Source organism: Poecile atricapillus, chromosome 2 (genome assembly GCF_030490865.1).
Source record: "Poecile atricapillus isolate bPoeAtr1 chromosome 2, bPoeAtr1.hap1, whole genome shotgun sequence".
In the NCBI taxonomy this organism is placed as follows: Eukaryota; Metazoa; Chordata; class Aves; order Passeriformes; family Paridae; genus Poecile; species Poecile atricapillus.
In genome coordinates, this window is record NC_081250.1 from 130,641,576 (window position 1) to 130,665,350 (window position 23,775).

The window sequence follows — 23,775 nt, forward strand, 5'->3', positions numbered from 1 at the left end:
TGAGGAGCCCAGAACCGGACACAGGATTTGAGGTGTGGCCTCACCAACGCTGAGTACTCCCATTGCCCTGGTCCTGCTGGCCACACTATTGCTGATACAGGCCAGGATGCCATTGGCCTTCTTTGCCATACCCAGACACACGCTGGCTCATGTTCAGCCAGCTGACGACCAGCACCCCGAAGTTCTTTTCCGCGGTGCTGTTTTCCAGCCCCTGTGCCGGAGGGGACTGGCCTCGGGAGGCGCTGGAGGCGCGGGCAGCCTGTGCCGGCCGCCATTGACAGCGCACAAAGGGCCGCGCGCCCCCACAGCGTCGCGGCCGCGGGCGCCCCCTGCCGGCGGCCCGTGCGCGGGGCGGGGCCAGGGCCATGGCGGGCACCATGGCGGGCAGCATGGCGCGGGCAGCGCAGCGGCGGCGCTGCGGGATCGGCCACCGTCTGCCGCGGCCGCCGGCGCTCGGCGGGAGGGCGGCGGCGGCGGGCTGGAGCGGCCCGGCGGCCGGAGGAGCGGTGCAGTACTGCGCCGAGCTGGTGCGGTGAGTGCCCGCCGCGGGGGGGCTGCAGGCGCGGGGCTGCGCGCTCCGTAGAGCGGGGCGGCGAGTCCGGCCCGGGAAAGCTCGGCAGCCTTTCCCAGCCGACGGGAACGCTGACGAGTTCCCGGAAAGGATGACTGGGATTGGCCGGGCCGCCCTCGGGCTCTCCTGGCCCCGAAAATAGCCCGTGTGGCCGGAGGCGGCGGACCGGCGGGACCACGCCGTGTCGGGAGCGTGGAAACCAGGCGCGTATTTAGGCCGCGTTCATGATTTAACCTCCACACAAAATCACTGATTAGTTTGTGTCGGAAGGGACATTTGGAGATGTCCAGTCCCTCCCCCCGCCCAGGCACGGTCACCTAGAGCAGGTCACACAGGAACGTGTCCAGGTGGGTGTTGAATGTGTCCAGAGAGGGACGCTCCACCACCTTCCTGGGCAGCCTCCCACGGGCAGTACCCACCCCCCCTCCTCCCGCCCCTTCATGGCTGCATTTCTTCAGAAGTATTGAACGTTTCTCTTTCCTTGTATTGGTGTTTTGGAGAGCGAAATCACCGAAGTGGATGTTTACAAACATCGGCTGTTTTCAGATCTTGGCTACTGAGAAATACCCGTGCTTCCTGAGTGCTCCTTGGAAAAACAGGCCAAAGCAGAGGACATCTGACAGCTCGAGCAGCTCAGTACTGTCTCTATCCTAAACGCAAGAGGAGGGCTGTGTTTCCAAAACATCCTTTTTTTCTTTGTCAAACCCAAAATGCTCCAAGAGGAGCAAGAGTGCAGTCAGACACTTCCAGGTCAGGCCACTTTTCCTTCTTGGATTCTGCGCTGTAAACAATGTGTAGGGCCCCTTGGCTGCTTTGTAGTTCCCAGGAATTAAGTTTTTTGTAAAGTAAGATGTCAAATCTCTTAGTAAAGAACTAGGTAATTTCCTTTTGGATACTGTTGTTCCAGATGATTGTCAAAAGCTGAGAAAAGGGTTCCGTGTGTGTATAGAAAGAGTGGAATAGGATTATCTTCTCCAAACTGGTGCTTGTAAAAGACAGAAAGGTGTGCGTGGTCTGCAGTAATGTGAGGTAGGAGAACAAAGGGAAAGAAATGGGACAATCTTAAATGTTCAGCACCAAGAAGCTGTACAGACACACCAGAATGCACAGCCACAGTGCATTTTTCAGGATTTTCAGAGTACAGCTTTCTTTTCTTAGTTATTCTACCCAGCATTTGTTTCCCTGATACTCAGGAGACCAGAGGCTGTGTGTACAGACAATATACAGGTGAAGTTAACATCTGCAGGTGAAATGTTTCCAGTAACAAGCAACTGTGAACAAAATAGTTAGATTCCAATGAGATGATTGAATTAAAACTTTTTTTTTTGTATTTATTTTTGTTAAATGATAAAAGGACTAATGAGAAACACACCAGCATTCAAAATAGTAAAATGAAAGGTAGTTATGCTTTTGGCATCATTTAATTGAAACTGCTGTTCCCTGTAGCACAAATATTGCATGGAAATAATAATAATTATAAAAAATAAGTGGAAGGAATTATTATTCAAACAGAAGTAAAACACTTGGGCTATGCAAGTGTCAGCAACTCAGTTCTGAATTTGAGTCTCCAACACATTAGGAAGTACAACTGAGTTATGCCTTAATAATATATATTTGTTTTTGCAGTATGGAAGATGCACTTTCTCTTGGGTCTTCCTTTTTCTGTTAAACAACTAAATTCACTTCAAGCTATTTGACTAAAAATATGTTTCCCTTATAGGTATGTTTTATGTCTACAATGTCTGCTCTCAAAGACAAGCTTGTGGATTGATAGCTTTATTATAAATTCATTATATGGAAAGTCCCATTATGACCATTACTATTTTTCCTTATGTCTGTGGGTTCATATGTAAGCTTATACTTATTTGAAAACTATGAAGACACTCAATACCTGGCTTAAGGTCATTCCCTCCTTTCTTCGTTCCTCACACTGATACTTGAAGAGGGTTGGGGTGGAACGTGGTCTGTAGCAATATCAATTTTATTTTACTGAGGCTTAATGGATTTGCTCTACTAAACTTTTAAGCTTGGAATAATTGAAAAAAAACAACCGACCAAAAGTCCACAATGTCAACACCATAACCACAGGGAAGACAATTTTTTCTATCGTGTTGCTGTGTACTTTGTGTAACGTATTTCTTTGTTTCCTTTCTGAAAGTAGAGGTGGTTCTGTGTTGTGTGAACAACACAGACTGGAACTGGGGAAATGTGGCTGTAAACCATGCAGCTCTGTCTAGAGTGGGCAATACTGGGTATTTCTACAACTAATCTTGAAAAAAATATTAGGTTTTGAGCTGATAACACTTTTCAGAAAATGTCTTAACTGAAGGAGGGTTAATGCATCTCTTCTGTAATATGAAGGTGTCCTTTAAAGCCTACTGCAACTCAAAAATGTAATTCTTTTTTTTTGTTGATATTTCTGGATTTGCAACAAGCTCTAAAAGAGTTTGACAACAGTTACGGAAGCTAAGCATTTGCTAGTTTTCAGCTGCTGTGTATTGTAGGGTTAATCATCTCTGTTAAACTTCATTTTTGTTTGATGCTAAAAGTAGCAACCTTAATAACCCTTGGGTTTAGTTTGGCTTTCTATTTTAAGATCATATTCAAAAGAAATAGGAGTACGTGCAAGAACACTTAATGAAAATGAGTACAAGTGTTTTCCTTCACAAGCTGCTTCTCCACTCTGCAGGCCAAACTTGGGAGCTTGTCTTGTTCTAAGGAAGAATCAGGTTTCAGGCTTATCAGAAAGTACACAAAAATAATGTTGAAAACAAGCAGTTTAGCTTTTCAGAAGTGGTCAGGTGTTTTTGTTAGCTGGAGTGATTTTGTAGTTTATAATTCTGAGCGCTGTGTTTTTAATTTCGTGGCACACCCACGTGGCCAAATGAAGGCACATCACTCCAGTTTGGCAACGACATACCTGCAGCAAAACTGCCAACTCCTGGAGGTTTTATGCTTTGAATTTACTTGCCAGTAAACAAAAACTTGCCAGTAATGGTTAAGCAAGCACTCTTTTGCTAAGCTCCAAATCACAGTCTTTTAAAGAATTGTGGTTTCATATTTGGAACAGAAATCTGCAAGTTGGACAATCTGGATTCTATTTGCAGTTTTGCCACAGCCTGCCTTCATGCCTTTAGCCGGATATCTTGAGATGTGGATTTCAGAGGTGCACTGAGAGTTCAAACAGCCTGTCCTCTCTCTTGGAGTTGGTCTTATTTTAAAACAAGCCTAAAAGCTGCTATGTTTGCAAAGTCAGTTTTGAGCTATAACTTACTGCTACCCTTTCAGGAGTTCAGTGCTAAGGAATAGCACATCCAGTTGTCTTAGAGCTATAAATAACAAGTGTGCATTTTGATTCTTCTATAGGAAACGTGACTATGAAGGGTTTCTGTGTTCTCTGCTGTTGCCTGCGGAATCTCGAACCTCTGCTTTTGCCTTGAGAGCCTTCAATGTGGAACTGGCTCAGGCAGGTATTAAAATACATTTGTGAACTCTGGAAATTCAAAATAACAATTGCAATATTCTGAATTACACTTGTAAGTACTCCTGTAGTAGGTGGTGTTTTGCCAAGATTAACTTTTATACTGTCAAGGGCAATGAATAAGTAGTGCAGTACAAACCTCTGGTTTTGAATGGCCCATGGAAAGTGCCCAGCCTGCCCTATTATTTTGTTTATGTGTATAATTTTTATAACTTTTTTGTTTATGCATTTTCAAATTGAATTATAAAAAACAGTCAGTGGATCTTGATTCTGTTACGTGATTGCATCCAAATCCTGGCTTTGTGTGCAGTTAATGGGTAAAGTGCACCTAAATCCTGACTGTAGAAGGTCAGTCAAAAAATTGGATGCTGTAATCAGGACCGAGTCTTTGTTGGCAGAAGCGAGGTGATGAAAAGGCTGGAGGAGGGAAGTTTGTTTGTTAGAGAGTTGTGGGAGAGGAGTGGCTCTAGTCTCTCTCTCCCCTTTGCTATGTGGCCAGAAACTGCCAGTGCAACCAGGAAAGTTGGCAATGCTTTCCAGAAAGGAGTGATACAGGAAATGAGCTGACCAAGCAAAACCCCCAACCAGCTTCCGGGAGCTGTGCTTCGAGCAACCTGTGGTGTGCCCTCCCTCGCTCCTGTCACCGCTACTTTTTTTCCTTCAGGGAAGAAAGCTAAGGTGAGAGTTGCCCAGAACTTAATCTCCGTGGGTTTTAAAATCAGGTTTTGGTGAAGATGTTGCATTTACTCTATGTAGTGTTCTTAAAATTTATAAGGAATAAATGTCAATTCAGAGCTGAGCTCTTTCCCTGCTGAGTTTGACTATGTCCTGTGTCTGTCTTTTCAACATAGATAGACCAAGTATCTTAAAGACACTGAATTTTACTCCAGATGTATCCTTTCCAGATTAAAGACTCCATAACTCAGAAGACTACGGGTCTGATGCGGATGCAGTTCTGGAGGGATGCTGTGGAGGACATATATGGCGGTAACCCACCACATCAGCCTGTTGCTGCAGAACTGTGGAGGGTAAAATACATCTTTCTTGTCCTAAAATTTGCTTTATTATTACTGTGGGAAGTAATGTCAGTGTTTTGTGTGCGTGCTGTGTTGCATCCATTCTAACCAACAGCACTGTTGCCAGCACAAATCTAGAACACAGCCCCGTAAGAGTGCTGTGAAGAAAATAAACTCTATCCCACCCAAAACCGGTACAGTATTGAGATATAAGTTATTCAGATTCTGGGATACCAATTGCAATCCTTTCCAATAGCTAAGATTTCCAGTCATACTCCTTTCTCACAAAACAGAAAATTGGGTTTGAAGTGGAAGAAGAATGGTTTTTGATGAGATTTCACCTCATATATGATTCCTGTAAAGGAAGACCAGTATAATACAATCCAAAAATTACTGCTTGCAAATAAGATGATGAAAAATATTTATTCAGAAAGTATTTTAAAGGAGCTCTGATAGCTCTAAGCACTGCAGAAAATTGCAGTTAGTTCACTGGAGTGAACAAACAATTCAATGTGACTTGGTGACTTCTGCAGTCAGTATGGGATTTTATTTACATATTTCCGCAAATACTCCAAGAGTGACCCATTTGAACCCTATGACTTCACAAATGTCCAAGAATGTCATTGCAATTCATAGGAAAAGGATTTGGAAAGACATCTGAACTCACAAGTATTGCAGAGCTGTTAATAGAATTAACATGTCTTTGCACGGCATATTCTACGTATATTCCTTTGTTGCTGTTGAGTTTATATGAGGACAATGTGATTTTCCAGAACAAATTTAATTTGTGATATTTAAGCATGTTCCTGAAGTTTTCTATATCCAAGAATACCTGCATTTGGGTTCCAAATTTTTATGCACTAGTAAAGTAGATAAATAGCCTTTAATAGTATTTCTAGAATTATCAATAGCTCAGTTCTTGGTGACTTGAATATAAACTTACACAGCAACTCAATGATGCGTGATCTTGCTTTTCTGTCTGTTTTGAACATATGAAAAGTGAGGTCTAATTCTCTGTTCATTTCTGTGGAAGAAGCCAGTTTTTCAAACTTTGGAGAAATAAGGATTCATGTTTGAATGAAGGTAACTCAAAATGGATGTAATGTACAGATTGGGTAATTTAGCATAGTTGAGTTGAGTTTGGTCCTTTAAGTTAGTGTTTCAAGGATTTAATTTACAAAATGATACTTGAGGTGAACAAGTGAGAGTCAAAACTGACATTTGTAGTTATAACTTAAAATTTGCCTTTTCATATACCAAGTACTGTCTTAAGCAGAATTTATTGAATCAACAAGATCTGGTCTTGTCAAACTTTGGAAAAATATTTACTAATATGATGGATGTAAAGCAGAAGTTGGAAGTGAGCTATAAGGACTAAATTGTGAGAAAACTGCTCCGTAAATTTTGTTTATAGATGTTTTAATGTGTGATTGTAGCCTTTCTGACAACATGTTCTGAAAAATTCAAAATGTGAAATTAAGAAGATTGAAGGTAAGTCGATAGAATGAAGTTGCACAGGAAGGAAGTCAAATATAAGACAAGAACCAAAAGAAAAATGCATGAATATGAGATGCTGTGAGATATGTTTTTAAACAAACCCATAATATGAATTGTATTGCTTTGTTAGTATGCTGTCTTTACAGTACGTATTAGTATGTTGTGCTGACATTTTCTTGAGGATTTACAGAGGAAATATTTTTATTGCTGGACTCTGGAGGAAACTGTTCTTTTTGGAAAGTGAACATAGTTATCTGCAAATATTTTGTGAGAACATATGACTCCAAGAATAAATTAATTTCAAAAACATTTTTAAATAAATGCTTTTAGTTAGCTGGTTTGATGTCTGGTATTTCTTTTACTGTATGCAGCAACTTGCAGTAAGTGCCAGCTGAAAATTTTTGTTTGAAGAAGATTCTCATTTTGCACTGATATGCCACTTTGATTTAATCCAGTGAATATATTTCTTGTATTAAATACGTAAATGTATTTCAGCCTTCAGAATGCAGTACTACCATCACTTTGTATACATTAACATGGAGGTTTTATTTGATAATCTTCAGGCTGTCAAGAGGCATAACTTGACTAAAATGTGGTTCATGAAGATCATAGATGAAAGAGTAAGTACTTAATCTTCAGAGTCTCATTCTGGCTTTAGTCATATTTCCTTATTTTTATATGTTTGTGTGTAAAACAAAGGCTTATATAATTTTCCAGACACTAGCAGTTCTCTTTTAAAATGATACTGATAGATTTTTTTAATGCTTCCTTGATGCTACTCTCCATAGTTTGTGTTCTTTCTGCCAAAATGGCTAACAGAATCCTTTGTTGATTTTTGTCTTAAATTTATATAGTTTGTGAGTTCACATGGATATAAAATCTCAAAAATTAAATGACCTATCTGAACACTTCCTTATGCCACACTTTCAGGCTACTTCTTATCATGACTGTGGAGATTTTTCTAAGCAGTGGTGTAAACTGGAGTATTCAGATCACATGAAGTTTAAAATAGCCACCTTTTTTCCTGGGAAAAAACAAGATTAAAAGTATCACTGGTACAGTAATGTTGCTACAAACACTGACACAAGGACAAAAATGAAAAGCAGGGTTCAGGAATCTCCTAAGCTAATTTTGCAATTAAAGTAAGTGTCTGGTGAAGCTATAAACTGAGCAAATTGATGGTCAGTTACTTGCAGAGGGTCATTGCTATGAAAGACTTCTGACTTTCATAATGTTAAGACTGCTTTTTATTCTTAAGAGTGGTATGTTTCAACCACAGAAACTGCTAGGACAGGAGGAATGCTGGAGGATGTTATAGTTTTGGGTATATTTTATTATTTTGGGTGTATTATTCATTGGTGCCACTAAGTTGTTCAGAGGGCTGGAACACCTCTTGTGAAGACAGGCTGAGAGATTTGGGGCGGTTGATTCTGGAGAAGAGAAGGCTCTGGGGAGACCTTAGAGCACCTTCTAGTATCTAGAAGGGGCTTAAAAGATCTGGAGAGGGACTTTTGATAAGGGCATGTAGTGATAGGACAAGGGGGAATGGCTTTGAGGTGAAGAAGGGTAGATTTAGATTAGATCTGAGAAAGAAATTGGTTACTGTGGGGGTGGTGAGGCACTGGAACAGAGAGGCTGTAGGCTCTCTGTGAGGTGTTCAGAGGTTGGGTGGACCTCTGAGCAACCTGGACTGGTACAAGGTTTCCATGTTCATGGCAGGGAACTTGGAGCTAGATGATCTTTAAAGCCCCTTCCAACCCAAACCACTCTATGATTCTATGAATCTGTGGTTTTTTACATGACTTTAACGCTTGTGTGCATTTAGTAGACTTATTTTATGCTTTTAAAAAATACATTCCTATTTATCTAAATTTCTTTTTCAGATGCAAATTAAATATTAAAATTGACAACCCTATACTGTAGGAATACCATATGATGTTTTGTTTTCGCTGTTTCTTTTTTTATGGAGAATTCTGATTTCATATTATTGCAGAAAGTTGTATTTGCTCCTATAAGCAGACTTACTTGGCTGCAGTTGAGTATCGTTATTTGTTCGGCTTGCCGTAAGCTTTAATGACTGCTTCTATCTAAGTTTATACTCTCTCTGTCTGTGTCTCTCAATTTTGTCCTTTTTTTTGTTTTTGGTAGTGCATTGGGTTGACATGACTGTAGTAATAAGCCTGTACAAACAGCATTTATGTTTGTGTTCTACTGAAGCTGCATGTTTATATTCCAGGAGAAGAATTTGGATGATAGGGCGTACCGTAACATCCAGGAGCTCGAAACATACGCTGAGAACACTCAGAGTGCCCTCTTGTACCTCACCTTGGAAACGCTGGGTAGGTGTTTTCCCCTTTCTAGGTTTTGCTGATGACTCATTAGTGGAAGTACAATATTTACTGGTATTTCAAAAAGTTTTTCTTTCCCACTGGAGTTTGATTTCAGTAAAAGTTGTCCTAGGTAGAATTTCAGATATCTTTTGAGTGCTGAACCATAGATGTGGAATTGTACTGCAGCTGTCCTAGAACTCTGTGCATTCCTTGGAAGCTCCTCAGTGCAGAGCTCACTGAAGTGCAGTTTCCTACTGTTGTTCATTGCTTTGTTTTCTCTGTTCTTGTTCCTCTTAAAGAATGTGGTAAATTCAGTTCTTCACTGTATTTCAATTGTCCTTCTTGTCAGAATACAAAGTGCTGTAGGTATCCTGTATACTGTTCTGTATTGCAGTGATGGACACTGATTATCTTGAAACAGCCAGCTTACCAGCCTATAAATTTCCTTTGGTGATGATGTAAATTTGGGACTGAATCCTCTCCTCTTCCTAGAAGTAGGCTAACTATCAGTAAATGAAGAGGTAGGAAAAAATGCAACGAAGATGATCCCTGTGATCAAGAGCTACTGTCTGTGTTGTGTCTAATGTAAGAACCACAGATTGGGAGAGAACTGTTGAGTTGTAGTGAAGAAAAGGGTAATTTTCATTAAGGTGTCTGTTGCATTATGGAAGTATTCCAAATATGAGCTCAGATGTAAAGAATAGGTGATTATTATTATTATTATTATTATTATTATTATTATTATTATTATTATTATTATTATTATTATTTTATCATTAAGTATAATAATAGCAATATTTTCCTCCTTATCAGACTAATCTGATGAAAGGCAAATACTGATGTTAAAAGAGTTTAAAAAAATAGAAAAAAGAGAAGTAAAAAGAGCGAGATGATGAGTACATTCTTCTTTGGAAGAATTGAGGAACTTATTTCTTAACATCTGATGTTTGCTTCCTCAGCAGGAAATCAGTGAAATGTTGCAAGTGTCTTTCTGAATCTCTTAGTGAAGAAATGTAGGAATATGAGAAATGCCAGTGTCTTCCATTCTGAGAAATCCTGAATAAGTTTAATCATGCTTGGATCACTCATTCCTTGTACCAATTAGATATGACTCTTTTTGAAAATCTGTGTGGAGACTCTGAATATTCTAAGTGTTCTATTGTCATGTTTAACTTCTTTAAAATACTCAAATTTAACAGAATGTCTAAACAGAAGTCTCCTTCAATGCATATTAAACAGTTAACTTCTGTGATTTTTTTTTTCCTGCAAATGGAGAAACTAATCAAATACATCCACTTTCTTGGTGTTGCTCATCAGCAGTGTTTTCTAGATTGGGTGGACATGTTTTCATTCAGGTCATGTTTTTTGTGCTTTTTAGACTTTTCCTGACTAGTCTCCAGTTAGTGTGTATCTCTCCCAGTACTAGTGCTGTTTTATTTTTGATGATTTCAGGTTATTTCTTTTGTCAAGCTCATTTTGACTGGTAATCATGTCGTCCAAAGTCCTGGTACTTCCTCTCAACTCCTGTCATTAAAAAATACTGATGTTTGTGCTCTCTGACCAATTACCTAAGTAGTTAGTAAATAATTCCTCCAAGCCACACTTTGCTTTCTGCTGCCATTGCCAAAATCAGTCCCCTTAGTCTGGGTATAGTCACTCTTTCACAAAGGATTCTGAGACCCACTGAAGACCCAGACAGTGGGTCTGCAGTGAATGTGGTACCCCCAGGGTTATTTCCAGATGGCAGTTAGGCTCATCAATCTGTAATTGCTGTATCCTCATTTCTTTCTTTGTAGAATGATGCTTCTCTTAGAGTTTTTATAAATTTTAATTTAAATTTTAATTTTATCCCAGCTCAGCTTTATAATCAGTCTAAGGCAAGCTTGTATGGTCTTACTGTGAAGAGCAATGCTGCTCTGCCCCAGTCATCTCCCTCTTCGAGTTCTCACAGTGTCTGTGCAGTAACTAACAACAGTTTTCTATTGTTTTGGTGATCTGATTCAGTTTGCCTCATTGCTCCTGACCGCACAAGGGAGGGAGCAGAAATACAGTTTTGTGGGCTGAAGCATAGGATCATTCTCTTTGACTTCACTACACTGATGAATCAGCTGCAGCTAATCATGAAACTAAACTGTAAGCATTAATGCTTGTCAGGAATCTCACACTTGAATTACTTTTTCTGGCAGGAAAAACGGTTCCTGAAATACTGTTATCCTGGGAGAGGATATGGCAATGAAAATGAGTTTGTGTACCAGTGTATTATATCTGAATAGGTGCTGCTCTGCCAAGTATACCCTTTGCAGATAGTGCAACAGGAGGCATCTTGCTCTTGAATGTGGAAATGAATGAATTGTCCTGCTGTTTTGCACCTCTGAGATGAGACCTCAAGGCAGTTTATGCACGTGGATTGTCCTGTAATGGACCAATGCATGTAGCTTTCCTAAAGTATGACTGTGATACTCATCCTGCCCCTCAAAAGGCCTGATTGCATGTTTCTAAACATGCCATTTCTGCAATTTTAGGTGTGAGGGACATCCATGCTGACCATGCAGCCAGTCACATTGGGAAAGCACAAGGCATAGTTACCTGTTTAAGAGCAACTCCGTATCACTGTACAAGACAAAAGGTCTTTCTTCCCATGGACATTTGTATGTTGGTAAGAGAAGCAAAGTCTAGAATTGAACACTATAGTTTTTCTGTGTTTCTTAAGGCTAGATATGAGATCATAATTTATTATGCCAAAAATAAATGGTGTGTTTTTTCTTTATTTTTACTCATTCTGCTGTGGCCTAATTATATGCCATTGTCACAGCTTTATATCTTTCGGGAAGTGAGAGGACTGGTCTTCAAGAAACTATAGATTTCTCTTTGGGGTTTGTTTGTTTATTGTTATTAAGTGTATTAGTATTTTAGGATTCAGGAATTTTTCCAGTTATAAAAATGCATGTGCAGAATGGGGCCTGGGGTTTTGGGGTTGGGTCTGGGGTTGGTTTTTTTTGTTTGTTTGTTTGTTTTTTTCCTTTTCCTATCACCTTACAGGAAGCACTGTGAGAAATTTTACTTTTGAACAATCTTCTTGTGCTGCTCTTTATTACCTTTTCATAATGTGCTGGTGGTTTGTGGGTTTTATTCTGTTCCATATTTGACAGTTATAGGCCTGTATTCTATATGTTTCTGTAGGAGATGGTATAGTCCTCCAATTTAAACTGTACATCAAATTTGAATTGGAATTTAGCAGATCTTGCAGTTTAGGTAAAATGGGATTAAAGCTCAGAATTTTTCATTAATGTTCCATGGATTAATCTGTAGGCTGCTCAGCTGTTAGTCCTTCATTTCCAGTCTTTATTTTTAAGTGTTAATGCTGTTCTTTTTCAGCTTAACCAAAATTTATGCAGTTAGTGGTGATGCCTAAGGTGGTTGTGTTAGTATTTTCTGATACAATTTTAATACAACTAAAAGTTTGGATTGGAAGTTTAGTAATGGAGGAAGCTGCAAAAAATGTAGATATTAATATAGGTCTGGGTTATAAGCCTGCAGAAAGGAATTGCACTCTGCTTTCAGCCCTTCTGGGACTGCATATTATGGGAGGCCTTCCAAGTTTTCAGCTTTTCAAACATAGCCTGAAAATTCAGCCATTCCTTGCCACGGAAGGTGTTCTGCAGTGAAACTGTAAAAACAGCTTGTATCCCTTCTGTACAGAGTCTTGTAAGCATTTCGGCTGCTGGCAAGAGCTGTGGAGTTCTCCTGAGTCTGTACCTCCTGTGAAACATTCTGGCCCACCTTCATACAGCTCTCACATGCCTGAGTGTTGAGAGGAGTGGGCAACTGGTGCAGTTCTGCATATGCTGTATTCTGTCTTAACATTGGTCACTACAGTCGAAGAATAAGTTTGGAGTTAGCTTTTTGGAGTTTGGAAGGGTTCTTTTCTGGTGGTTCTGGCTTTGGTTCATTGGTTGGTTTTTGGAGATAGCTTTGATGTTTTGTGGGTTGGGGGTTGGTTGGTTGGTTTTTTGCAAGCCTGGGATGTGCACACCAATCCCAAGATTCAAAAGCCAGCATGGCTTCTGTAGTAGCTGTTAACTGGCTTTCTTCTGCTTGGTTCTTGGATTATGGTTTGAAAAATCAGGTATCTAAACTGATCTAAATCCCCCAAACTTTAAAATGTGACTTTATTATTTTACTGACCACAAAATTTTAGGAAACAAACTTGTGCAGAGAGTCTATACCAATTGTTCTCTTTGTTCTCTTGATTTTTTTCCCCAGGTGACTGACCAAAAGAAAGGGAATTAACAAATGAGAGAGCTGTGGTAGAACATTTAGGCTGTTTTAGTTTTTCTCCTTAGCTTCATTGCTGGGACAGGTTTTTGAGGAGCAAAAATGGAAACTTGATATTTATAGAGGGTTTTTTCTCTTTTTTGATTTTGGTTTTCGTCCCTGTGTCTAGCACGGAGTTTCACAAGAGGATTTCATAAGAGGCAAGCAAGAGAAAAATGTGAGAGATGTAATTTATGACATCGCCAGCCAGGCTCATATTCATCTAGAACATGTGAGATTCCTTTCTTTTTATTTATCTAAATAAATATAACTGATGCTAGTTTTCACAAAGTGTTTGTTGTTAGAAGACTTAAAGCTGCATACTTAATTTCAAATATTTTACCTTCTATTATTTTGAGAGTTTATATTTAAAAAATCCCACCACACAAAAGATTCAAAGATTACAACTACTTCTGTATATTGTCTTTGTGCACAGGAGGCAGTGTACTCCCAGCCAGGTCCAATTTCATATATAAAAATGCTGCCTAAAAGAAGTATTACTGGTAGAGAAACTTTAAGAAGACTTTTATAAATGCAGCTATGTGCCAGCATGGGATGAGCACTGCACCATCGAAAACACATCTGCTTACGGTATTTCACAGCACAATTGAATAGCTACCAGGAAAACAGAGCATGTTGCCTTTAACTGCTGGTTCGTGTGTGTGGGAGGGGGGATTCATTCCCTGACATGACCAGCCATGCCCAAAGCTATGTTGAGAAAGGTGCTTTCTGTTTATTTCTTTTCTGGCATGCAGCCAAGTCAATTAGGAAAGTGGTTGGAACAGTGGATGATGGGCCCTAAAGACCTGCAGAGTCCTATTTTTTCTTTGATGCTTTTATTTTTTCTAGCTACATTCTGAGATGCTTGCTAGTGCACAGTTCAAAAGCAGAAGAATGTTTTATCGGCAATGCTTTGTCTGCCTCTAGCTGGAAAACAAAGCGCTGCGAAGAGTTTCTTACATCTACAAGTACATGTTCACTTAGAGTATTGCAAAGTCTGGAGAGATACCACTTCAGAGTAAAGAAATGCCAGATTTATCTCTGCATTTGCACCATTAATATAACCCTCAATTACAGCATTACCTGTAATCACAGTATCTTATGCAATCGAAATAGGAGAACCCTTCATCTTTTTTCTGAAATGGGGCATCCCTGGTTTGTTCAGTCAGTGCCTACTGAGCTGATTAACATTTTTATTTTATGTTAATTATGTGTGCATGTTCTAACAGCCCTCCAGTACCTAAAGGGACCCTACAAGAAAGCCAGAGAGGGACTTTTTACAAGGGCATTAAGGACAAGGGGAAATGGCTTTAAACTAAAAGAGAGCTGGTTTAGATTATATATTAGAAAGAAATTCTTTGCTGTGAGGGTGGTGGGACACAGGTTGCCCAGAGAAGCTGTGGATGCCCCATTTCTGGATGTGTCCAAGGGCATGTTGGGTGGGGCCGTGAGCAACCTGGTGTAGTGGGAAGTGTCCCAGCCCATGGCAGGAGAGTTGGAACCAGATGATCCCTCCCAACCCAAACCATTCTGTGATTCTGTGTACCCTTTGGCTTTAATTTTCATACACTAATTATAATTTGCATTTAAGGCATTCCTGTTCACGTTGTTTAACCTGATGTCTCAGTTTTTGTGGTCACATGCCCAGGAAAACTGTTTATTCCATTTAGAAGCAGGGAACAGAGACAAGTACAACATCGAAACTGTCAATTTTCTTTGTTCAAGCTGAAATATTTGGATTTTTTTTTTTTTTTTTTTTTTAATTCACTACCCTTCAACCCATAGTGTACAGTGTATAAAACCCACTGCCTTTAGCTGCAGTTTAGGCTTAGAAAAATGGCAAGTGCATGGCCTGAAATGCTTCATTTCAGGGATGGGAGGCATGGAAAATGAGTAATGTGTATTTATGGTCCACATATTTAAAATTTGGTTGTTGGTATTGTGTGGAAACTTCGGGACAGAAGCAGGAAGAGAATTTGGTTCTTCAGAACCTTTCAGGTAATTCGATAATTCAGAGTGCATTGGCCCCCTGGCTCCCAACATGAGCCACCAACTCCTGAAGAGAACAGGCCTCCTTTCTTCCTGCTTCATTCCTAGAGCCCTGCCCATGTTATTCACTGGGAGGGTCCTGTGGAAAATATGCAATGTGATCATGTAATTGGAGACTAAAGAGAAAAGTATGAATACAAAGAAACCAGATTAGGGCAGCATTAGCATTTTATTCAACTGAATGTTGATCCTGGCACTCCTCCCATTTTCTCCCTGCTTTTTGTGTTTTTTAATGGATGGATTATATCATCTTAATTAAAATTAAAAAAAAATTAATCTCTGAATACTTCCTTCTAGTCTCCCATCATCAGTGAATAGTTGACAGTGCAGGAACTCTAGAGTGTTCAAACCACTTGAACTGGCCATAACTGGCAGCAGTAACAGAGTATTGGTCTCCTTCATAATCAGATGGTCTTTGTTAATGCAAGGACAAAGATACTCTGCCTAATGGATCAAATGGGCTTTTGCTGGCAGCATTTGCTGGGTATTTAGGACTTTAGGTGAATGTAATGGGCTGGTGCCATAAAGTGCATCTATTCTGCTGTATAAAATCACCATTTTGTTTTGCCTGAGGGTCTTTACAGCCACTTATCCTTTGTTTTAGTTGGGATTACAGGGTAGGGTAAAGTTCAGACCTGCAGAAAGGTTTTAGCTATCTCAGCATTTGTTACACAAACCATGTGTTTTAGAGGATGAGGATAACAATTATCACTCCCATTTCACAGCCAGAAGACACATAAATCTGAAATGCTGAATGGAGTCTCAGCCATGTTACGCGAAACATATTGTAGTCATATGGCCCTTAATCTTGGGAGGAAAGTTCCTGGATTATGGTCAGGTCTTCCTGACACTGCCAACTGCTGACCAGCAGGTGGCAAAATATAATGAAGATTGCAGTTTTCTCTTTTAGGAATGGTGTGTTTTATCAGCATAAAAGCATATAACAGAATGTTCTGTCAGTCCCCCGAAGTGCTCCCTTGAAAGCCTGCAAATACCTTTACACATTCTCCCTCTTTCTCTTCAGCACTCCTTCCTTGATTCCTCTTGTGGAAAAGGGTCTCCCTTTTGGCTTTTTGCATTTGTCTCAGTTGTGCTATATCATTATGAGACTCAGCTTACCAAGGGAGATAAAATGCTTTCTGAATGACATATGACGCATTCTGGGTTGAGAAGATCAAGCAAGACTACTTCAGTTTTTCGTCTTGCAATTAATAATGGAAGGGCAGAGGATTAGATCAGGGAAGAATATTTTTCTATTTTAGAAATAGATACACACAAACAGACAGTTGTTATTATATCTCAAAATTTTAAAATAATTTGTCTTCTGAAAAGATAGATAATTTTTTCCTCCTTAAGTTTCAGGCTCATTTTCTCACTTGTCTGGAAAGGTCCATGAAAAACTAAACAACCTCACACATTCTTACCAGTATTTATAGTGAGTTAGTTTGTTTCAGCCTGTAAGAAAAGACAAAGCAAGGAGGGATTTTGTTTTTAGAGAAAGGCATTACAGGAAGACTTGTTCAGCTCTTTTAGATGTACTGACTTGAATATGAGTTTAAATTGCAGATTTGATGCAGCCATGCTTTAGATTTTTATATATAGACACTGTGGAGCTGAGTTCATTTTGATGTCTCAGAAATGTAACCAGAGCATTTACAGCTGGACTCCTGGGACTGATGGCAACATTGAACCAAAAAGATGCACAAAGAAAAATGCATTTCTGGTCTTCCATTATTTCTGTCTATTGAAAAAAAAGAAATAAAAAAATTAAACTGTATTTACTAAACCAGATGCAGCTTGGGACTTTGTTGGAACAAGGCATGCTAATTTACCTTGGTTAATAGTATGTAATCTTGAGGTCTGCCAAATCATGGAAGTATTTTAGTAAGCCTCTCCCAGTATTACGTACTTTTGTGTAATTGCTTTTGTACACAGCTTTTGTGGAATGAAAAATTAGTTTCAGGATGTCAAAATAAAAGGGATAACACTGGTAATACAGTTTGTTGCCTCTAAGCGTTATATATAGTACTTGATATTTAATTGGAAATGTTAAATTCTTCTGATAAGTACTTTTTTTTGTGTTTTGTTTTTTCCCTCCCACCCCATTTACTTTTAGGCTAGATCTTTCAGTAAGAAAGTTCCTGTGAAGGCATATCCTGCTTTTTTCTGTACGGTGGGTATGATATATGCACTCTTTAAATGATGAATTTATTACTGCTGATACATTTGTGAAGATTATCAGATTAAGCATGGTTAACTACTACTTCACGTGTCTATTTTGGGAGGATGTAATACCTAAACTAATAGAAATCATAAGGTGTGCCTGACTGTAGAACCTTACAGTTTGATCAAGACTTCTAACTCTTCTGTTTTAACTACATCATTCCACACAAGATGTGTCTTTATGCATAAACTGCTGTTCTGATGCAAGAGCCCCAAATCCTGTCTATTTTCATAATTTGGTGTTTGGTCTACTAAAAGATAATGCATCTCTTCACAAAACTTTACTTTTTTATATGCTTGGAATGTGATGATTACCATTTAATAGCACAGGCAAACTGTCAAGCCTTTTTTGCAGTTTCGCATTTGGTTTCTTATATTACTTTTTAAACTTAATGCCTAATTACATGTGTGCACCATACATATTAAGCTTTTTTCTTCTTTTCTAGGTTGCTTTAGATGATTATTTATTTAACATGCGAAAAGTGGACTTCAATGTATTTCATCCAAGCTTGCAAAAGAAGAGTACATTATTACCATTGCATTTGTATATTAGATCTTGGAAAAAAACATATTAAAGTTTGTTTGGTTATTTTAATATGGATTCAGAGTGCTGAGTTTTTTCTTCAATGTCTTAACTTGCTAGAATTGTGAAGCGTTTGACTTCACACTTCTGCAAAATGCAGTTCCAGGGAAACAGCAGATGCACATGAAATGTAGCTGTCAGCTTGCTGGCAGTAGCTAAATTTCTTCTTGGGATATTAGGCTGATATCTCTTTTTCACTTGTCTGCCAAGTCATATGTCCTTGTCTGAGATTGCTTTTCTTGTCTTTCTTGTAATAACAGCAGTATGACAGAATTCTTGGACAAACACTGTAATGGATACTTCTGACAGTTCTGATTCTTTGCTGAGAAAAGGAAAAAGAAAAAAGACTGCTTTGTTTGTGCCCAAAAGCAGTTACAGTGAATGTCCTATAAATCAGCTCAGTAGTTCTATATAGTGCAAGGAGCAGGCTTCCTGCAAGTAGTGATGATGCTTCAAAGTTGGAAGAATGAGCATGTGTATTTGAATGCAAGAAAACTGTCAGGAAAAGCTTTAGCAGAAATTATTTAACTGTGTGTTGAGATTGAGCATTGAAGTGACTATAGGCAGTGGGAGGATAGGTTTGCGATCAAGGAAGAGAGCCTGTATGTTACTATGTATGGATTAGCATGGATAACACAAAGTACATTTTTTATCTCTGGCGTTTTCACTCTGCTCTTGGTTTGGCTGTATCTTCCTGGCCTCATCTCTGTTGTTGTCCACTGCTGTTATTGCACTGTGTGTTCGACTGCCCGTTTGTTCAGTATTCAGCATGTCTCTCAGGACACACTCCTACGTAGCTTCCCTGAATTCCTTTCTTTTGGTCCTGTGAAAACATATTCCTGAACATTTCAGGTAATTTTAGTCTTCTCCCTCTCTCTCTAAAGATATTGCTCTGTGTTTTTTTGTGGGAAATTACTAGTAGCTTTGTACTCAGCATCTCTTAGGATCAAGGTGAGTATTTCTGTTTGATTTGTTATATGGTAAAATAATGCTTCCTAACATTTAGCTTGATTCAATTGTACAAATCCAGTAGTTTGTTCTGCCCTCATTCTTGTTCTTGTTAATAGCTGCTTTTCCTGGAGATTTTTTTTTTTTTCTTAAATCAGGGCTAATCACCCCAGATGCTTGGCTGTATAACAACATCCTGTATTTTTGTGTAAAATGCTACATAATGAATTTCTCCGAACAAGATTTGTGGCTTTTTTTATCACAAACTGTCAGCATGGTAGAAATCTTAGGAACCCAACATTAAGTTCTTCATTTGGTGATTTTGCTTTACATTTTTGAAGTTGGTTTGTGATATAGATCTTGGTTAATCTGCAGTTTTTTATTACTGAATAAGACATTTCTCTTAGAATTTGTTCAGCTCAGGATCCTGCTTTCTGTATTACTAAAGGTGGAGTAATCAAGGTGATACAAACCAAGGAGAATCAGTATGTACTGGATTGGGTGCATACTGACTGTTTTCTTAATGTGAAATTTTTACAGGCTCTGTCTACTTTCCAGATCAGCTGCAGTATCGTATCACTGGTGTTTCTGAACATGGCAAAGAAGTCTAGTGAAAAGAAAATGTTTAATTCCTATGCAGGCACTGCAGCTCTTTGTGCCAAATGCAGAGCAAAGGCTTAGGCTCTGTTGCTGCTACCAGGCCAGCTGCACATTTGCTCTGTTTATTTTGTCATCTGGAGCAAGCATTACAAATGCCTCTTTCTGCACTTGGTCATGTTTTATTCCAAATGTGCTGAGTCAGGACAGTTGAGGCAGACCTGTCCTCTCAAAAGGAATCACTCTCCTATAAAGTATTCTCCCAGGCAACTAGTGACAAGAAGATAAGAGGACACAGCCTCAAGCTATGCCAGGGGAGGTTTAGGCTGGACATCGTGAGGAATTTCTTTGGGAAAGGGTTGTTAAACATTGGAACAGGCTGCCCAGGGAAGTGGTAGCATCACCATATCTGGAAGTGTTCAAGAAATGACTGGATGTGGCACTTAGTGCTATGGTTTAGTTTATAAAGGTGGAGATCAGTCAAAGGTTTGACTCAGTCTTAGGTCTTTTCCAACCTAAATGATTCTGTGGTTCTGTAATACTTCCTTTCTCTTCATGGCAGGTAAACAGCAGCCTCCTCTGCCTTGACCATCTTCTAGCTCTTCAATCTAGCAATTTCCCAAATTTTCCTTGTAGCAGTGTCGTCTGAAGGGCGGGTCCTTCAACCTTCTCCAGTCCATGCAAAGCTGTAGCTAGGCTCATTCTTGACCCTTTCCCCAACTGTAGCCTAGGATGGCAGCTTCTTTCCTATAGGGAACTGGATAACCTTACAACGCTGCAAGTACTTGTATGCACAATTCTAACACTGAATTTTGAAAGAATTTGAGAAAAGCAAGTATTTTGTCCAGGATGAACTTCAGATTTAAAGTCATCACTGCTGAAAATCAGTCATTTTCTGGTTCCTATTAAATAAAAGTATGCAAACAGCAAACTAAAACAACTCCACCCCAATCCATCATAAAAACTGTTAAGACATTAAGAACCAACATTACTAGGGGGTTGTCAGTGGGCTATTTTGACATGTAGAAAGCCCTTTTACATTAAAAATTAGGAAGATAAACCAGTCTCCTAAAATTTAGTTGACTAAAAGTAAGAGGAACAGTCTATACCAGCTGTGGAAACAAGTCATAGTCCGTTACAGGTTGAATTATTTCACAAGCTAAATATCCCTCCCATAATTGTTTGAATTGGCATTGGTTAACAACCAACTGAATTTGTAACTGTACAAGTATCAAGAAAATGTCCCACTTTAGTATTACAAAATTGAAATCAGACTTACTCTGAGCTCAGGGTAATCCAAAAATACTCCCCATGTGTAAATTTTTGCTTTCTTATCACATACTTGTGATTCTCGGTCCACCTGAGAATATCTTGCATGAGCCATAGGGTGTAGCTGCAAATCTGCAGTGACACAAATGCCTTTAAGTCAGAATTTCTATTTATTTGGAATACAGTATCCATGAAGTATCCCATACCTAGAATAGGTATGTCTCTGCAATGACAGAGAGAAGTGTTACCATTTTTTCACTAGGAAATGCTTGACTTTTACTTTCTGGCCAAAGTCACAGCTCCATAGAAATGAGAATCTTGGATATAAAAAAAAAGCACTAGGGAAAAATATTGTGTTGCCTTTACAGCACTGTACAGTAGAACTCCCAAGTAATTTAGGTTAAGAAAAACATCTAGCATTGCAAACCTTAGGACATAATTATTCTATTTCACATGTGATTCTGGGTCCACACTCGAAGTCCAGATTTTTTACCTTACACTGTTTATTACTGGAAAGCTACTAGTAGAAGAAATTAAAGCCAAGATTTTCATTTTTCAATTAGGTACTGTTTGAAAACCAAACTACAAGAAATCAAACCAAATCAAGAAATCAGCAACTGCTGAAAAACACGAGTTTGGCCAGTGTAACTAGAGGGGCAGCAGCATTATGCAAGAAACTATGCTGATTTGGGAGAGACACAACAGAAGTAACAATGGATTCAAGAAAGCTAAAACCTAATAATAATAATACTGTAACCATCCTTGGGAAGAAAAAAAAAGAGCTGAAGGTCCAGTTTGACTTTCACTTGCTATTTCAACCTGCATGTTCAAAAGTTTGAGCTCTTTGGCAATCCAACATTTCACTATCCTTGCTTAGGTGTGACTGTTTAGGAGATGTGATACTCTTATTTACAGAAAGAGACTTAGCCACAAGGATCACTCTCTCATTTTTTGACCCATTTTCAGTTGTCTTTGACATTTTAATGTTCTGTCACAGGAATATACTGGGAAGATGCAAACTGAACTTTCCTGAGAAAAGAAGGAAGAACACAGGTATCTGAACCACTTTTATAGAGCTAAGAAGGAAACTGACTTGTTGAGGCAAGTTTACTCTATAGCTAGTACTCCTGACTCAGCTAACAGCAGGTACTGAACCACTTCTACACCAAGAAGTAGTTCTCAGGAAAAAAAAAATCCAAAAAAATTACAAATTACAGCTTTCACAGCTAAAGCTCCCCTCCCACACTCTTTTCTTATGGACAACTTGAGCTCAATAGCCTTTGAAAAAGTTACTGTGGCAAAGCCTTTCATAAAAGCTTAGTGTTTCATGAAAAAACAAAAAAAACAACCCTTATTTCAAAATTAGTTTTGTGACCAGCCTCCAAAAGCCCATCTATAACACGTGATGAGGAAAAAGCAGAGGTACTTAATGCACAGTCTTTAACAGTAAGACCAGCAACCCTCAGGGTACCCAGCCTACTGAGCTGAAAGAAGGGAACTATGTTCTTCCTTCTTTTCCAAGCAATCTTCCTCTGGCAACATACAGTGTTTTACTGGACACTGTCTAAGACTGTTTATTACTGTACTGTACCATAAAATAGTTTAATATAGCTTGATAGTACTGATACCTCACACCGGTATTTTAGGAATCTGTTGAGAATCATCACTCTCTGTCACTTCCCTACATGCCTGTGGGCCCCAGGTTGGATTTGACACTGGAGGTGCAGAGAAACTTGGGATGGGGTGTGCAGGAAGTGAAGGGGTTGGTGATTAAACTGTTTTTACATGCATCTGAACATATACTGCAGTTAGCTTTTATTTCTCACAGGCAGTTGCCATCCATTTGCATTCATAATGTGCTACAGTACTGTCTGTTGCTGCAGAAAATAGTCTTCTAGAATTGCTTCCATGGATGATTCCATCATGGAAGTTGGTACCTATACCTATACCTATACCTTTGGTATAGGCAAGGTAAGGTGTATCTGAGGGAAGAGAGGGGAAAAATTTAATAATATCATTAGGTAGTGAATGCAACTGTTATCTGGGCTTTGACATGAGAACTGAACTTGGTCATACCTGCACAAGACTTTGCTGAAGTCATGGCTTTCTGATTTTCCTGGGATAGAAACCTCATTATACTGTATGAAATAAGAAAATCTTTGAAAGCAATTCTTCTTTTCCTACTCATGCCATCCATATCAAAGCACAGGCATCTCTTCTGCCTTTTTTTCCTCCCTTGTTTATTTACTTTCTTTTCCTCGGTGTCTGATTGGCATCTCTCCTTTCTTCTCTGAAGACTCATTCAGGGCCAGTGCTAACCTGGAGCTGCAATCTTTCAGTTTAAATCTGCATTTCTGTCACAGTAACATAAAACATGGGGACACCTAGGAAACACGCAACCCTCTGGGCATCAGTCCAGCATTTACTTATCAGCACAGGGACACAGTGGTGGAACAGTGCTGGTTGAGTGGGGGGGGGGGGGGGGGGTCTCAGGAACGCTGGCTTAGCAGGCACAGGGTGCTGGGATGAGCTTGCCAGGGTATGGCCCCTAAAGGGGTCCCTGCTATGGGGGGGCATGGCAGTAGGTGGGGATGTAGCATGGGATTCCAGGCACAGGCCATTGGGGTCCCTGGGGTTGAGGTCACACTTATGCTGGGGCCCCTGGGTTGGAATCAACATCCTTGGAGAAGCTCCTTTGTCACCTTGTGTGTCCATGGTAGCCTTCAGTCTCTCCCAGTCACTCCAGGCCCATTCCCTAGTGGCTTTTTAATGCCATGCACTGTCTCTTCTTCTGGACAGGAAGGACAGGAATTGTCCCTGTCCAGGGACAGCCAGGGCTGGAGCACCTTGATCTAATTTCCAGCTTCTAGTGCTGGTTTCAGTCTTTGCTGTGTCCT

The 23,775-nt window shown here is 39.5% G+C and overlaps 1 protein-coding gene across 3 annotated transcripts; it reads left to right on the top strand.

Annotated features, from left to right (window-relative positions):
* The first annotated feature begins 354 nt into the window (after window positions 1–354).
* NDUFAF6 (NADH:ubiquinone oxidoreductase complex assembly factor 6) lies at window positions 355–18,082 on the top strand. Of its 3 annotated transcripts, XR_009276956.1 has the most exons (10): window positions 355–532; window positions 3,938–4,037; window positions 4,958–5,080; window positions 7,129–7,185; window positions 8,802–8,904; window positions 11,418–11,551; window positions 13,340–13,441; window positions 13,646–13,800; window positions 17,375–17,431; window positions 17,928–17,944. XR_009276956.1 is itself a non-coding variant. In XM_058832889.1 (9 exons), exons 1-9 carry the CDS (start codon window positions 366–368, stop codon window positions 18,054–18,056), a joined length of 972 nt encoding a protein of 323 aa, XP_058688872.1. In that variant the 5' UTR covers window positions 355–365; the 3' UTR covers window positions 18,057–18,082. The 3 variants fall into 3 exon arrangements, 2 of the variants coding, with proteins under 2 accessions (XP_058688872.1, XP_058688873.1); XM_058832889.1 differs by lacking the exon at window positions 13,646–13,800 and having other exon boundaries at window positions 17,928–18,082; XM_058832890.1 differs by lacking the exon at window positions 13,646–13,800 and having other exon boundaries at window positions 394–532; window positions 3,938–4,041; window positions 17,928–18,082.
* The last annotated feature ends 5,693 nt before the right edge of the window (window positions 18,083–23,775 follow it).

Bases quoted from the DNA above. Each gene is read 5' to 3' on its own strand.
- NDUFAF6 (XM_058832889.1), top strand. From the start codon at position 366: ATGGCGGGCACCATGGCGGGCAGCATGGCGCGGGCAGCGCAGCGGCGG. The intron at 533-3,937 runs GTGAGTGCCCGC...ATTCTTCTATAG, and splicing joins TACTGCGCCGAGCTGGTGCG to GAAACGTGACTATGAAGGGT. The intron at 17,432-17,927 runs GTGGGTATGATA...CTTCTTTTCTAG, and splicing joins ATCCTGCTTTTTTCTGTACG to GTTGCTTTAGATGATTATTT.